Source organism: Ornithorhynchus anatinus, chromosome 3 (genome assembly GCF_004115215.2).
Source record: "Ornithorhynchus anatinus isolate Pmale09 chromosome 3, mOrnAna1.pri.v4, whole genome shotgun sequence".
Taxonomy (NCBI): Eukaryota; Metazoa; Chordata; class Mammalia; order Monotremata; family Ornithorhynchidae; genus Ornithorhynchus; species Ornithorhynchus anatinus.
The window spans coordinates 8,959,889-8,973,109 of record NC_041730.1 but is presented as its reverse complement, the minus strand read 5'-3'; the positions used below and the strand labels follow the sequence as shown (position 1 = coordinate 8,973,109).

At 50.8% G+C, this 13,221-nt stretch overlaps 1 protein-coding gene across 2 annotated transcripts in view; it reads right to left on the bottom strand.

Annotated features, from left to right (window-relative positions):
- Positions 1-1,172: 1,172 nt before the first annotated feature.
- The window catches only part of USH1C (USH1 protein network component harmonin), a 70,653-nt gene continuing 58,604 nt past the window's right edge, over positions 1,173-13,221 (bottom strand). The window contains exons 20-26 of one of the 2 annotated variants that reach the window (XM_039911372.1): positions 11,961-12,011; positions 10,830-10,871; positions 9,783-9,836; positions 7,071-7,170; positions 3,407-3,516; positions 2,430-2,485; positions 1,173-1,807 (exon numbers count right to left, since the gene is read on the bottom strand). In XM_039911372.1, the coding sequence (XP_039767306.1) occupies positions 1,705-1,807; positions 2,430-2,485; positions 3,407-3,516; positions 7,071-7,170; positions 9,783-9,836; positions 10,830-10,871; positions 11,961-12,011 (516 nt within the window). In that variant the 3' untranslated portion in view covers positions 1,173-1,704. Of the gene's footprint in view, positions 1,808-2,425; positions 2,486-3,406; positions 3,517-7,070; positions 7,171-9,782; positions 9,837-10,829; positions 10,872-11,960; positions 12,012-13,221 lie in introns of those variants that run through there. The other variant, XM_039911371.1, reaches the window with a different exon arrangement.

The window sequence follows — 13,221 nt, the reverse complement described above, 5'->3', positions numbered from 1 at the left end:
CCTCAGCGTCTATTTTTTAATCCCCGGATCCTAAATCTGTTAGTACAAATCCATCCCATAGTTGTGGCCAGATTCTCCCACATGTGGGGTAAACGGGCACCTTTAAGCACTTGATATTCACCTTACCATCAGCCCCACAGCACTTAGATACAGAACCATTATTTATTTGTTTTAATGTCTGTCTCCCCTAAACTCCTTGTGGGCAGGGAGCCCGTCTACCAACTCTATTGTACTATTGGCTCCCAAGTGCTTAGTACAGTGCTCCGCACATAGGAAGTGTTCAGTATACGTCATCGATTGATTGACTGATTCCATTCGGCACTCTCCAGGACCCTCCTGTGGGCAAAGTCAGGAGGGACGAGAGGACAAATCAGGAAAATTTGATCCAAAAAGGACTCAGGCAACAGCAGGACACAGGAACATAAACTCCAGTTCTTTGGGCCAGCTATAAATCGATCCAAAATTATCTGAGGTCACAGAAGCCCAGAACAACTGCAAATTCCACCCTTGCCCTCCGACAATAACCTCACCCTGACCTCTGTTTAAGCTTTCCACGTTTCTGAATTTAATGCCAAGGGAGAAATGTAAATTCTCTTTCATCTTTCCTTTAGTTTTCTGAGAGAGATTTCAGGGAAATAAATGTCCAAAAGCCTGTACTTCTCCATTCGGGATCAAGTCCTTAAACTTTCACCACTCGATTCTCTCACTGCTTGAAGACTTAGGAAATGGGTTAGGACACAATGGTGTCTGTCCTTGATGAGGCCTCAGGAAATATTCTGCTCTGTGACCTCAGGTTGACCTAGTCTCCCTGCCAGGCCCCTTGCCCTTGTTGCCCCTGACACAGAGGGCCCTGGTGAGGCAGTGAAGACGGCTCAGCACAAATACCATTATTATAAAAACCACTCAAGAGCACGTCCTGCTGCGGGGAGGACCTGCCTTTCCCCTCGGAACCAATGGGGTCTGAGCCAGGCCCAACTTGAATGGCAAAAGGACAGAGAAAGCTGCCAGTATTTTCACAATAGTACCAAAAATAATGGCAAGCTCTGTGCTTTTAAACACTGGGGCAGATACAAAGTAATCAGATCGGATACAGTCCTTGTTCCACATAGGTCTCGCAATCTAAGTAGTTTATCCCCATTTTACAGATGAGGCATCCGAGACGCAGAGAAGTGAAGTGACTCGCCCAAGGTCACCCAGAAGGCATATGGCGGAGGTGGGATGGGCGGAGGGTGTCAATAATGTTTTCTGAGACACTCACCCCCCTTGAACACAGTCTTGCCTTCAGTGGGTTTGACTCTATGATAGAATGTCAAAGACTGTTTGCAGGGCCTAAATCCCATTGCCGACCAAGGTTCAACAGGCCCCCCAGAGCCACAAGCACTCAGTAAGTGCTCAATAAATACCACTGATGGATTTAATGATCGACTGAACTTCCAAGGGCAGGACACCTGACAAATTTTGGTCAGGTGGCGGGGGAGGGGGAAAGTGAGAACACTTTGGTTCCGTAACATTTGTCAGCGGAGCACAGTCCAAAGAACCCCGTGACACACGGCAGGCGATACAGCAGAGGGGCCAGACTGGATCATGTCCTGGACGGGCAGGCCGGCAAGACCTCGTGCCCTGGCCCTCGTACGTCCTCCCCCAGGAGGACCGACCCAGAGCCCCTTGGGGCCATCTATTCACCAGGAAGGGTCACTGTGGCCACTAGAGCTGCAGGAGAAACCCTTGTCTGTGCACAGGGACGCTGGCTTCAAAAATCTTTCTGACTGGTTGAGGGCTTGCCGCTGCAGAGGAGGGAGGCGAAGAGCTACACGCACACGGGGCGGGAAAACACAAGCAAAATTAGTGACTCGGGTTATTTCCTTCCTGCCCGGTCAGTTCCTGGACACAACCCCCCTGCTCCTTCCCTCAAATTCAGACTTGGGGGTTGAAAATGTTAGGGGGAATTACACAACCTCAAGACAGAGCCTTAGATCAAAAAATACCCTCGATCGATTCTTAGCGGATGCGGACTTGGTTCTGTAAGTTAGAGAATTAGGACTCCGGCTTTCAGAATGGAGAGAGGCGCATACAAATGGCGTGTGTGTGAGTGTGTTTGTGCCTTGTATACTTTTTACCACCACAGCATATTGTGGCGAAATGCCCACTTTATGTCCTACTTGGCTTTAAAATGCCAGCTTGTTTCCCTGCCCACAGAGTTAACTGTGGATAACTTTGCTCTCAGAGCACAGCGTGGAAAACATACAGGTCTGAAGAAGGATGTTTTGGGGCAGGATGGGGCTAAAGGCGATCTGTCGGCGTTCACGGGTGGGAGGGAAGACAGACCGTGAGGAGTTTACAGGTAGACTGTTTTCTCCAGTCAGTTGAAACAGAGCTGAACCAGCCAGGGGTCAGTTACCGCGTGGGCCTCTATCCCGGAGAACACTTACAGTTCGTCGTCGTACTCTTTGGGCGGAGACACTGCAATGACCAGGTCAATCCAATCCTGTGGGAGGGGGAAGCGGATATCAGCCCCGAGAATAAGCACCCAAAACGCTCCAGCTGCCGCCACGTACTACCTACCACACACCCGCTCCTGCGGTGGGGATAAAATGAGGAACATCTCCACTCTCCTGGGATGAGCTTTCCTCCTGCCATGGGCAAGGAGGAAAGAAGTCATCTCCAAGGCTAACAGACCCATTTAAACGAAACATCCTCCCATGATGACTCCATGATGGCCACTTCTGTCACTAGATCTCAAAGCCCCTTATATGACCATCACGCTTCCATCTAAGTCAGAGCAGCCAAGGAGCCATGTGAGGGGGAGGGAGGAAGGAAGGGGCAGAGCAGAGAAGGAATCTCTGTGTCTCTGTTCCCATCGGGATAATGCCTTCTCCCCTGTGCTCACCTACGTCTCCTCTTTAGGTCGCACCCCACGTACCAACCCCACGATGCCTTTCTAGGAAGGGCAGCTCAGCGACACGAGAGGTCAATCCTTGGTGGTCGGGAGGGTGATATAAAGATTGAGAAGCAGCATGGCCTAGTGGATCAAGCATGGTCCTGCCAGTCAGAAGGTCATGGGTTCCGATCCGGGCTCTGCCACTTTGCTGTGTGACTTTGGGCAAGTCACTTCACTTCTCCGTGCCTCAGTTACCTCATCTGTCAGATGAGGATTGAGACTATGAGCCCCACGTGGGACAGGGACCGTGTCCGACGCGATTTGCTCATATCTGTTCCAGTGCTTAGTACAGTGCCTGGCACACGGTAAGCGCCGAACACATACCATCATTATTACAAAGAGGTAGAGCAACGAGGAGAAAAATCCTGGACTGGGGATGTGTGAGCCCAGAGATCGATTCTATGCCCTTGGGGACATGAAGGACCACCATCATGGCTGTGTGTGGCGGGATGGGAAGCCCCTACTCACCCCTCCTTGATTCCAGGCTCTGGTCAGGGTGGCCTGGGCTTCCTCCAGAGTGGCATCGATCAAAATCTTCCCATTGACAGCCAGGATCTCATCTCCTTGTGCTATGCCACCTGGTAGAATATTAGCATTTATTGAGTGCTCACTCTGTGCAGACTACTGTACTAAGCCTTGGGAAAGGGTGCACAGGTGGGAATTAGATACAGACCCTGTCCTTTGAGAGAGGCTGTGCTCTAGCAAGGGGATCCGTGGCCTCAGCCCTCATGTCACTTCCCAGTGGCAGGCTGGGTGCCTTCTTCCTCACGTGGCAAACCAAAGTCTCACAGCCCAAAGTTCATTCATTCAATAGTATTGATTGAGCGCTTACTATGTGCAGAGCACTGTACTAAGCGCTTGGAATGTACAAATCGGCAACAGATAGAGACAGTCCCTGCCCAATGACAGGTTTCCAGTCTAATTGGACGGGCCCTAGCCCCTAGAATCAATCAATCAATGGCTTTTTCCCCCTCCTACTCAGACTGGGACAGGAACCGTGTCCAAAGTGATTAACTTGTACCTACCCCAGCACCTAGAACAGTGCTCGACACTTAGAAAGCCTCAACAGATTACTGTGATAATAATAATAATGATAATAATACAGTTCTCTAGGCTGTAAGCTCCTGCTGGGCAGTGAACATGCCTACTAATTACTCTCCCAAGTGATTAGGACTGTGGTCTGCACACAGTAAATGCTCAATAAATACAAGTGATTAATAATAATAGCTTTTATTGAACATCTTCTGACACTGTGCCTGAGCTTGGGAGAGAATACTGCAGAAACAGTGTGGTCTACTAGATAAGAGCCAATCTCCAAGGGCTCCTTCCCCTCTGCCTTCAAACACGCCCACGTCTCCCCCATCCTAAAAAAACCCGCTCTTGACCCCACTTCCCCCTCCAGTTATCGTCCTATCTCCCTACTACCCTTCCTTTCCAAAATCTTAGAACGAGTCGTCTACAATCGATGCCTAGAATTCCTTAACTCCCATTCTCTCCTAGACCCCCTCCAATCTGGCTTCCGTCCCCTCCACTCTACCGAGACTGCTCTCTCTAAGGTCACCCATGACCTCCTTCTTGCCAAATCCAATGGCTCCTACTCCATTCTGATCCTCCTTGACCTCTCTGCTGCCTTTGACACTGTCGACCATCCCCTCCTCCTCCGTACCTTATCTCACCTTGGCTTCACGGACTCTGTCCTCTCCTGGTTCTCCTCTTACCTCTCTGGCCGATCATTCTCGGTCTCCTACGCCGGAGCCTCCTCCCCCTCCCATCCTTTAACTGTTGGAGTTCCTCAAGGGTCAGTTCTTGGCCCTCTTCTGTTCTCCATTTACACTCACTCCCTCGGTGAACTCATCCGCTCTCACGGCTTTGACTACCATCTCTACGCAGATGACACGCAGATCTACATCTCCGCCCCTGTCCTCTCCCCCTCCCTTCGGGCTCGCATCTCCTCCTGCCTCCGGGACGTCTCCACCTGGATGTCGGCCCGCCACCTAAAACTCAACATGAGCAAGACTGAGCTCCTCATCTTCCCTCCCAAGCCCGGTCCGCTCCCAGACTTCTCCATCACCGTGGATGGCACGACCATCCTTCCCGTCCCGCAGGCCCGCAATCTCGGTGTCATCCTTGACTCGTCCCTCTCGTTCACCCCACGCATCCTATCCGTTACCGAGACCTGCCGGTTTCACCTCTACAATATCGCCAAGATCCGCCCTTTCCTCTCCACCCAAACGGCTACCTTACTGTTATGGGCTCTCGTTATATCCCGGCTAGACTACTGTGTCAGCCTTCTCTCTGACCTCCCTTCCTCCTCTCTCGCCCCGCTCCGGTCTATTCTTCACTCCGCTGCCCGGCTCATCTTCCCGCAGAAACGATCTGGGCATGTCACTCCCCTTCTTAAACAACTCCAGTGGTTGCCTATCGACCTCCGCTCCAAACAAAAACTCCTCACTCTAGGCTTCAAGGCTCTCCATCACCTTGCCCCTTCCTACCTCTCCTCCCTTCTCTCTTTCTACCGCCCACCCCGCACGCTCCGCTCCTCTGCCGCCCACCTCCTCGCCGTCCCTCGGTCTCGCCTATCCCGCCGTCGACCCCCGGGTCGCGTCCTCCCGCGGTCCTGGAACGCCCTCCCTCCTCACCTCCGCCAAACTGATTCTCTTTCCCTCTTCAAAACCTTACTTAAAAATCACCTCCTCCGAGAGGCCTTCCCAGACTGAGCTCCTCTTCCCCCTCTACTCCCTCTGCCATCCCCCCTTTACCTCTCCGCAGCTAAAGCCTCATTTTCCCCTTTTCCCTCTGCTCCTCCACCTCTCCCTTCCCATCCCCACAGCACCGTACTCGTCCGCTCGACTGTATATATTTTCGTTACCCTATTTATTTTGTTAATGAATTGTACATCGCCTTGATTCTATTTAGTTGCCATCGGTTTTTACGAGATGTTCTTCCCCTTGACGCTGTTTAGTGCCATCGTTCTCGTCTGTCCGTCTCCCCCGATTAGACCGTAAGCCCGTCAAACGGCAGGGACTGTCTCTCTCTGTTGCCGACTTGTTCATCCCAAGCGCTTAGTACAGTGCTCTGCACATAGTAAGCGCTCAATAAATACTATTGAATGAATGAATGAAAGAGCCAAGCCTGGGAGTCAAAAGGACCTGGATTTTAATCCCAACTCTACCACTTGTCTGCTTGTGACCCCGGGCAAGTCACTTAACTTCTCTGTGCCTGTTACCTCTTCTGAAAAATGGGAATTAAGACTGTGAGCCCTATGTGGGACAGGGACCGCGTCCAACCCCGATCATCTTGTATCTATCCAGTGCTCAGTACAGTGCTTGTCACATAGTGAACCTTTAACTTATACCATTAAAAAAACTCTGCTCTCAGGGAATTCCAATACCACCCATGGCTGCAATCAAAGAGGTGTCAAGGTGTGATGGTTTGACCTGAACTACTCTCCTCTTCCCACCCTCCCTGCTGGTCCAGACACACAGTCCATGGGAGTAGAGTAATAAAGTACGGTTTAAAATCAAATTCAGGCTCCGTTTTCATCTATGCGCATACGGGCTGCATCCCACTGGCCAATTAGCACTTTGTCTCCCTGCATCCAGTGATGCAGGTGTCGTCGTTTCCACACGTGCCAAGAGGATCCCAGAAAGCCAACCAGGAATCCCCTTATCCCCCAGGGAATGGCAGAGACCCCAGCCCCTGACCCGGGTGGCCAGCGAAGACAGCCAGAGCTCCAGCTCCCCATCGAGCTAGCCACTGGTCTGGCCTGGGCTTTGCCAAAGCTTAGTACAGCGCTCGGCACACCGTGGGTACTCACTAATGGATCGATCGACTGACTGGCCGGCCTGCTGAGCTGAGCCAGAGGAGCAGGGATCTGACGGGAAGAGGGAGCGGACAGAGGGAGGGATAGGAGAGCAGGTTGGTGGGAGGCGGGAGGAGGCCCTCTGGCTGTGGCACGAAACCACAGGCACGAAACCACAGGCACAGAGGGCAAGCTGGGTTATGTGGCGTGGCCATTCCTCCTCTTTGTTCAGAGACAGGAAGTATCCTGGGCCTGGCACACGGGCACTGAATTCCTCCTTACCCCCAGATCTGGCAGACACCGCCCCGTCCCTCCCCTCCCCCTACTCACCATGCCTGTCGGCGGCCCCATCCTCATACACCGCAGAGACGACCACTTTGCCGATCGGGGAATCGACACCCCCTTCCACCGCCAGGTCTAATGATCCCTCCTGGTCCCCCAGAGGCGAAGGAAATGAGAGACAGAGTCAAACACACACGAGCCCGTCTCTGGGTCAGGCCAAGGCTCCGACTGGGCTGTCCCTACAAACGCCACTTACTTCTCCCCGAGAGAACCCCAGATTAATTGTAGTGTTTGTTAAGCACTTACTATGTGCTAAAGTAGAATGGAAGTAAAGTAGAAGAAGCACGGCCTGGTGGAAAGAGTATGGGCCTGTGAGTCAGAGGACTTGGTTCCTAATCCTGGCTCCTCCACTTGCCTGCTGTGTGGCCTTGGGCAAGTCACTTAACTTCTCTGTGTCTCCGTTTCATCAACCGTAAAATGGGGATTAAATACTACTTCCTCCAATTTAGACTGTGAGGCCCAGGGACAGGACCTGTGTCCATCCTGATTATCTTGTATCTACCCCTGCTCAGTACAGCGTTGGCCTATAGTAAGCACCTAACAAATATAACAATAACACTAAAAGTCCCTATGTGGGACAGGGACTTTTTAATGGTATTTTATTTGTTTTTATTACCATCAGAAAAGTCCCTGTCTCATGCGGGCCTTACAGTCTAAAGGGGAGGGAGAACAGCTATTGAATCTCCATTTTACAGATGAGGTAACTGAGGCCCAGAGAAGTTAGGTGACTCTGAATTTAGCCCTTAAACAAGGAGTAGAGGGGTCACTTTAACTTCCACCGAGGATGGGGTGAGAGAGGAAGGGTTTAAGGAGCAGTGGGAGGGAAGGGAGGGAAGGGTTGGGACAAGACTTCAGGGGTAAGTTGAGTCACTGAAGTTGGTGCTGGAGAAAGATGGTGGAATTTCTTCTCTGAAGACCAGCGTGGCGCAGTGGAAAGAGGCTGGGCTTCAGAGTCCGAGGTCATGGGTTCGACTCCCGGCTCTGCCACTTGTCAGCTGTGTGACTGTGGGCAAGTCACTTAACTTCTCTGTGCCTCAGTTACCTCATCTGTAAAATGGGGATTGACCCTGTGAGCCTCACATGGGACAACCTGATTACCCTGTATCTACCCCAGCGCTTAGAACAGTGCTCTGCACATAGTAAGCGCTTAACAAATACCAACATTATTATTATTATTACCTTAGAAAAAAAGAGGGCCTTCTCCTCCTCCTCCTGCCTCTCTCTTTCTCGTTCTCTCACTACTTCTCCCCACCGCTAGACCGTTAAGCACGTTGTGGGCAGGGAATGTGTCTGTTATAGTGTACACTCTCAAGCACTTAGTACAGTGCTTACTATGTGCCAGGCACTCTACTGAGCACTGGGGTAGAAACCAGCTAATCAGGCCGGATACAGTCACCGTCCCACGTGGGACTCTCAGTCTTGATCCTCATTTTACAGAGGAGGGACCTGAGGCACAGGGAAGTGAAGTGATTTGCTCAAGGCGACACAGCAGACGAGTGGCGGAGCCGGGATTAAAACCCGGGTCCTTCTGACTCCCAGGCCCATTCTCCATCCACTAGGTCAGGCTGCTTCTGTAGTTTGCCATCTTGCAGGATCTCAATCAAATCCCATGAGTATTGGGAGGAGCCTGGCTGCTCTAACTTCCCCAAGGTCGCCTCAGTGCACAGCGGGTCCCTCTCCACGTGCCCTGCTCAGGCCGCAGAGGGCTTTCTAGGGGAGGGACGAGGCTCCTCTCTGGAATGCCCCAGCAGGAAGTCATGCATTTGCTCATGAGGACTCGGGGGCCCCCGCAAGGCATGGGAAAGCAGACAGGAAGCAGGTTAAAGGGTCTCTCCCTCCCTCGGTCTCAATTCTTCATTTCTGCCCTCCCCTCCCCTCCGCAAAGCAGCTGGTAAGGCAGGCAGCTGACAGGAGGCTGACAAGGCTCAGAGGAGTCCTCCAAGTCTTCTTCTCTCTCACTCTCTCCCATGCAGGATTATGGGTTTAGCGGGCCCCAGGGGGCCTGTTGACACCAGCTGGCACCTACCACCCTTCCCTGGCACCTCTCACCCGTTCTCCTAGAGCCCTGCGGCAGTTCGATCCTGGAAGGCCCCTCCCTCTGCGATCCCTTCGCCCGGCCAATTCCGGGGATGCAGACTGGGGGCAAGGGAGCAAAGGTAGGGACCCGTGAGTGTCCATCAGATCCGAGAGAGAGAGAGAGAAAGACAGAGTGACAGAGAGAGAGAGAGAGGCCCAGTGACCCAGTTCTGGTGAAGCTTCACTGCTTTGCCAGAAGACGGCAATGGTGATTGCCTTTTCACACCCACTATTTCCCTGGCACAACTGGGGCCAAGACTCTCCCTCACCCCCACCCGTCCCTGTCACTGCCCAGCTGAGCATTGAGTGAGCCTAGGCATTGCCCAGGGCTTTCTGGTTCAGCGGCGTTTAACTGTGGTATTTATTAAGCGCTTACTGTGTGCCAGGCACTGTACTAAATGCTGGGGAGAACATAAGCAAATCGGGTTGGACACAGTCCTGTCCCACGCCAGGTTCACAGTCTTAATCCCCACTTTACATATAAGGTAACTGAGTCACAGAGAAGTGAAATGACTTGACCAAGGTCACGCAGTGGTGGAGCCGAGGCTACCATGAGAATACCAGAGGGGAAAGGAGGCCCAGAAATGGACCATCCTTTCTCCACCTCCAGCTTGACTACGTCACCTTCTTAATGCGCAGGAGGCGGACATCCTTCCCCAGGATCTGGTCCGGCAGGAACTGGAGAGAAGAGAAAAAGACAAAAAAAATGTAGTTTAACCGTGGAACAATAAGATTGTGAGCCCCCGTGTGGGACAGGGATTGTGTCCAATCGGAGAGCCTTGTATCTACCCCAGCACTTAGTACAGTGACCGGTACATAGTAAAAGTGTAAATACCATACAGAAAAAAATCAATAATGGTATTAATTGAGCACACTGTGTACTAAGTGCTTGGAAAGGTACAATGCAACAGAGTTGTACTGAGAACAACGTGGCCTAGAGTTCAGAACATGGGCCTGGAAGTCAAAAGGACCTGGTATCTAGTCCCGACTCTGCCACTGGTCTGCTGTGTGATCTTGGGCAAGTCACTTCACTTCTCTGTGCCTCAGTTACTTTATCTGTCAAATGAGGATTAAGACTGAGCCCCATGCAGGAGAGGGACTGCATCCAACCTTGTATCTACACCAGCAGATTTGACCTTGGGCAAATCACTTAACTTCTCTTTGCCTCACCTCCCTCATCTGTAAAATGGGGATTGAGATTGTGTGCCCCATGTGGGTCAGGGACTGTATCCAATCCTATTTGCTTGTATCTACCTCAGCGCTTAGAACAGTGGCTGGCACATAGTAAGTGCTTAACAAATACCACAATTATTTATTAGCACTTAGTACAGTCCTGGGCACATAGTGCTTAAATGTTGTACCAAAAAAATTGAAAATAAATAAATACTATTCATTGACTGACTGGGGGAGCCACATTCAAGGATCCAAGGCAGAGGCTCTGAGGGACCCAACTCTTGCTGACTTGACCGCTGCAAAGCCCAGACACACAAGTGTGTTGGTCACCTGTTCCACCAGAATCCCCGGGGACTTTCCAGCTCTTGACATATTTCCCTGCCCCTTGGGCTCGACCCTCCTGGCGCCTCTCTCTCGGCTCTCCGTCCGGGTTCCCCACCTCTGTTTCCCACCTCCCCCCTCTCTTCCACCCATGCAGAGCGGCAAGATGGTCCTTACCATGGAATACGGGTCGAAGTCTTCCTCGTATTTCCGGAAGTCCTGGGGACAAAAGCAGAATAGGAGGAAATGAGAAAGGGCCACACTTTTGGAGGTATCAGAGCTGCCTGTTCATCTGCCTGTCTGTCCACCTGCCTATGGGGCCAGAACCAAAGTCAGCTGAGAAAGGACAGCGAGCCCGGTAGCCTTGTGGGACAAGTCGCCTCCACACCATCCAAGGATCTACCTCCTAGCATCAAAACGAAAGGGAACATCCCCCCAGTCCTAGATGAAACCAGAGTGGATTTTGTGCCAGACCCAGTTGGGCACTATTCCTCCTGGGCAGGAATTGTGTTTGCTTATCCTATCGTACTCTCTCAAGCGCTTACTACAGTGCTTTGCACATAGTAAGCGCTCAATAAATATGACTGAATATATGAATGCAGAGAGGAGAGAGGGGTGGCATCTCAGCAGAGGCCCAGACAACCTCTGGTTTCCTGGGAAGGACCAGGGGGAAGAGCAGCCGGGACTTTATTGAGAGCAGCCAGCACCTAGGGAGCTCTTGGCAGAGTTTCAGAAGGCGGGGAGGAGAGATATTGTTATTAAAGGGGCAGATGACAGTGCCCGGGTGGGTCCCCAAAGACTCGAGGGAGGAACAAAGCTCCTGGGTTCACTTTTTCATCTCCTCTCTTGTGGAGCTCCACAACCCACAACCCCAAACACACACTCACTCCAAAGGGAACATGCTTAAAGGACAATTTCAACAAGCAGGGAATGAAGGCGGAAAAACTTAATGACGCTCTACCCTTGCTCCTCTGGGACAGAAGTAGAAGGATCAACTCCAAATTTCCCACCGAGATCTCTGTCTTCAACTCTGTGGTCTGGAGAGTACCCTCTCTGCCTTCCATCTTGGGAATTTCCTTTCAGTGGCTAAATCAGGGTGCCTGGGTCTTTACAGTCCTCTAGACTGTTAACTTCTTATGGGCAGGGGATGTGTCCGCTAATTCTATTGTATTATACTGTCCCAAGGCAGTGCTCTGCATTGATACCATTGATTGATTATACCCTGGTTGGTTTTTCTTCACAAGTCTAATCAAAGCAGAGAGAAGGAAAGCAGCACTCAGAGGAAGAGGAAGTGGGTTAATTCTTTACTGTTCTAAATGACGTCTGGTACACCACCATCCTCTTAAGCATCTCCTGTGGCTGAAAATAGAGCAAACGTTCAGAGCAGACATTAGAGGTTGAATTTTCCCCACTTCAGTTTGATCCCTAACTCCAGGGGGCAATCTCTTTCTTTCACAACTCCACCTTCTTCTCTCTTCCCACCCTTGTTATTCAAGCCCAGTATCTCCCCTGGGGCCTCCATTTCACACATACAGAGATGTCATCCCTAAGAATCAATCCATTTATTAAGTCTCTATGTACCGTTGCATTAATTGATTGGTTGATACCTACTGGATGCTGAGCATTCAATATGTTAAGTCTTTTAGGGTTCACAATTGAGACCACAATTCACCCATTACCCCTCAATTCATATTCTTTGCTCCTTCCAAATTCACCTTCCAACTTTCGCTCATTCATGAATTTCAATCAGTTCATCAGTGGTATTTACTGAGTGCTTACTGTGTGCAGAGCACTGGACTAAGCGCTTAGGGGAGCTGGAGTTGGTAGAAATGTTCCCTCCCCTTAAGAAGCTTACAGTCGAGAGTGGGAGACAAATGTTAAAATAAAATATGGCTATGTACATGGGTGATGTGAGCCTGAGGATGGGGTGAATATCAAATGTTTAAAGGGTACAGATCCAAGAAGGGAGAGGGAGTAAGGGAATTGAAGGCTTAGACGGGGAGGCCTTTTGGAAGAGATTCATTCATTCATTCATTCATTCAATCACATTTATTGAGCTCTTACTGTGTGCAGAGCCCTGTACCAAGCATTTGGAAAGTACCGTTCCTCAGCTTGAAACTCCCTTCACAAATGTTCCAGACCACGGCTCTCCCCATCTTCAAAGGCCTGCTCCTCCGGAAAGTCTTTCTGACTAAGTCATACTAGCGTACTCCTACCCTGAGTACTTTGGTGTCTAGTATATACTTATTTGTATATTAGAGTATTTATCCATTTATTTCATCCTGACGTATTTATACCACTGCCTGTTGTATCCTTGTTCGCTCTGCCGTTTCCATTATTTGAAAGTAATTTTTGTCTGTCTGCCTCCCCCACTAGACTGTAAGCTCCTTGCGGGCAGGGAACATGAATCTTGTTTCTGCTGTTCTCTCCCACACATTTAGTTCAGTGCTTGGCACTCAGAAGGTGCCCCATCAATACCCCGACTGATTGATAGACTGTTTGAAGACACAAGATCCCTGCCTTCAGGGAGCCTCCATTTTAATGGGAAAGACTGAGACACAAAGACATT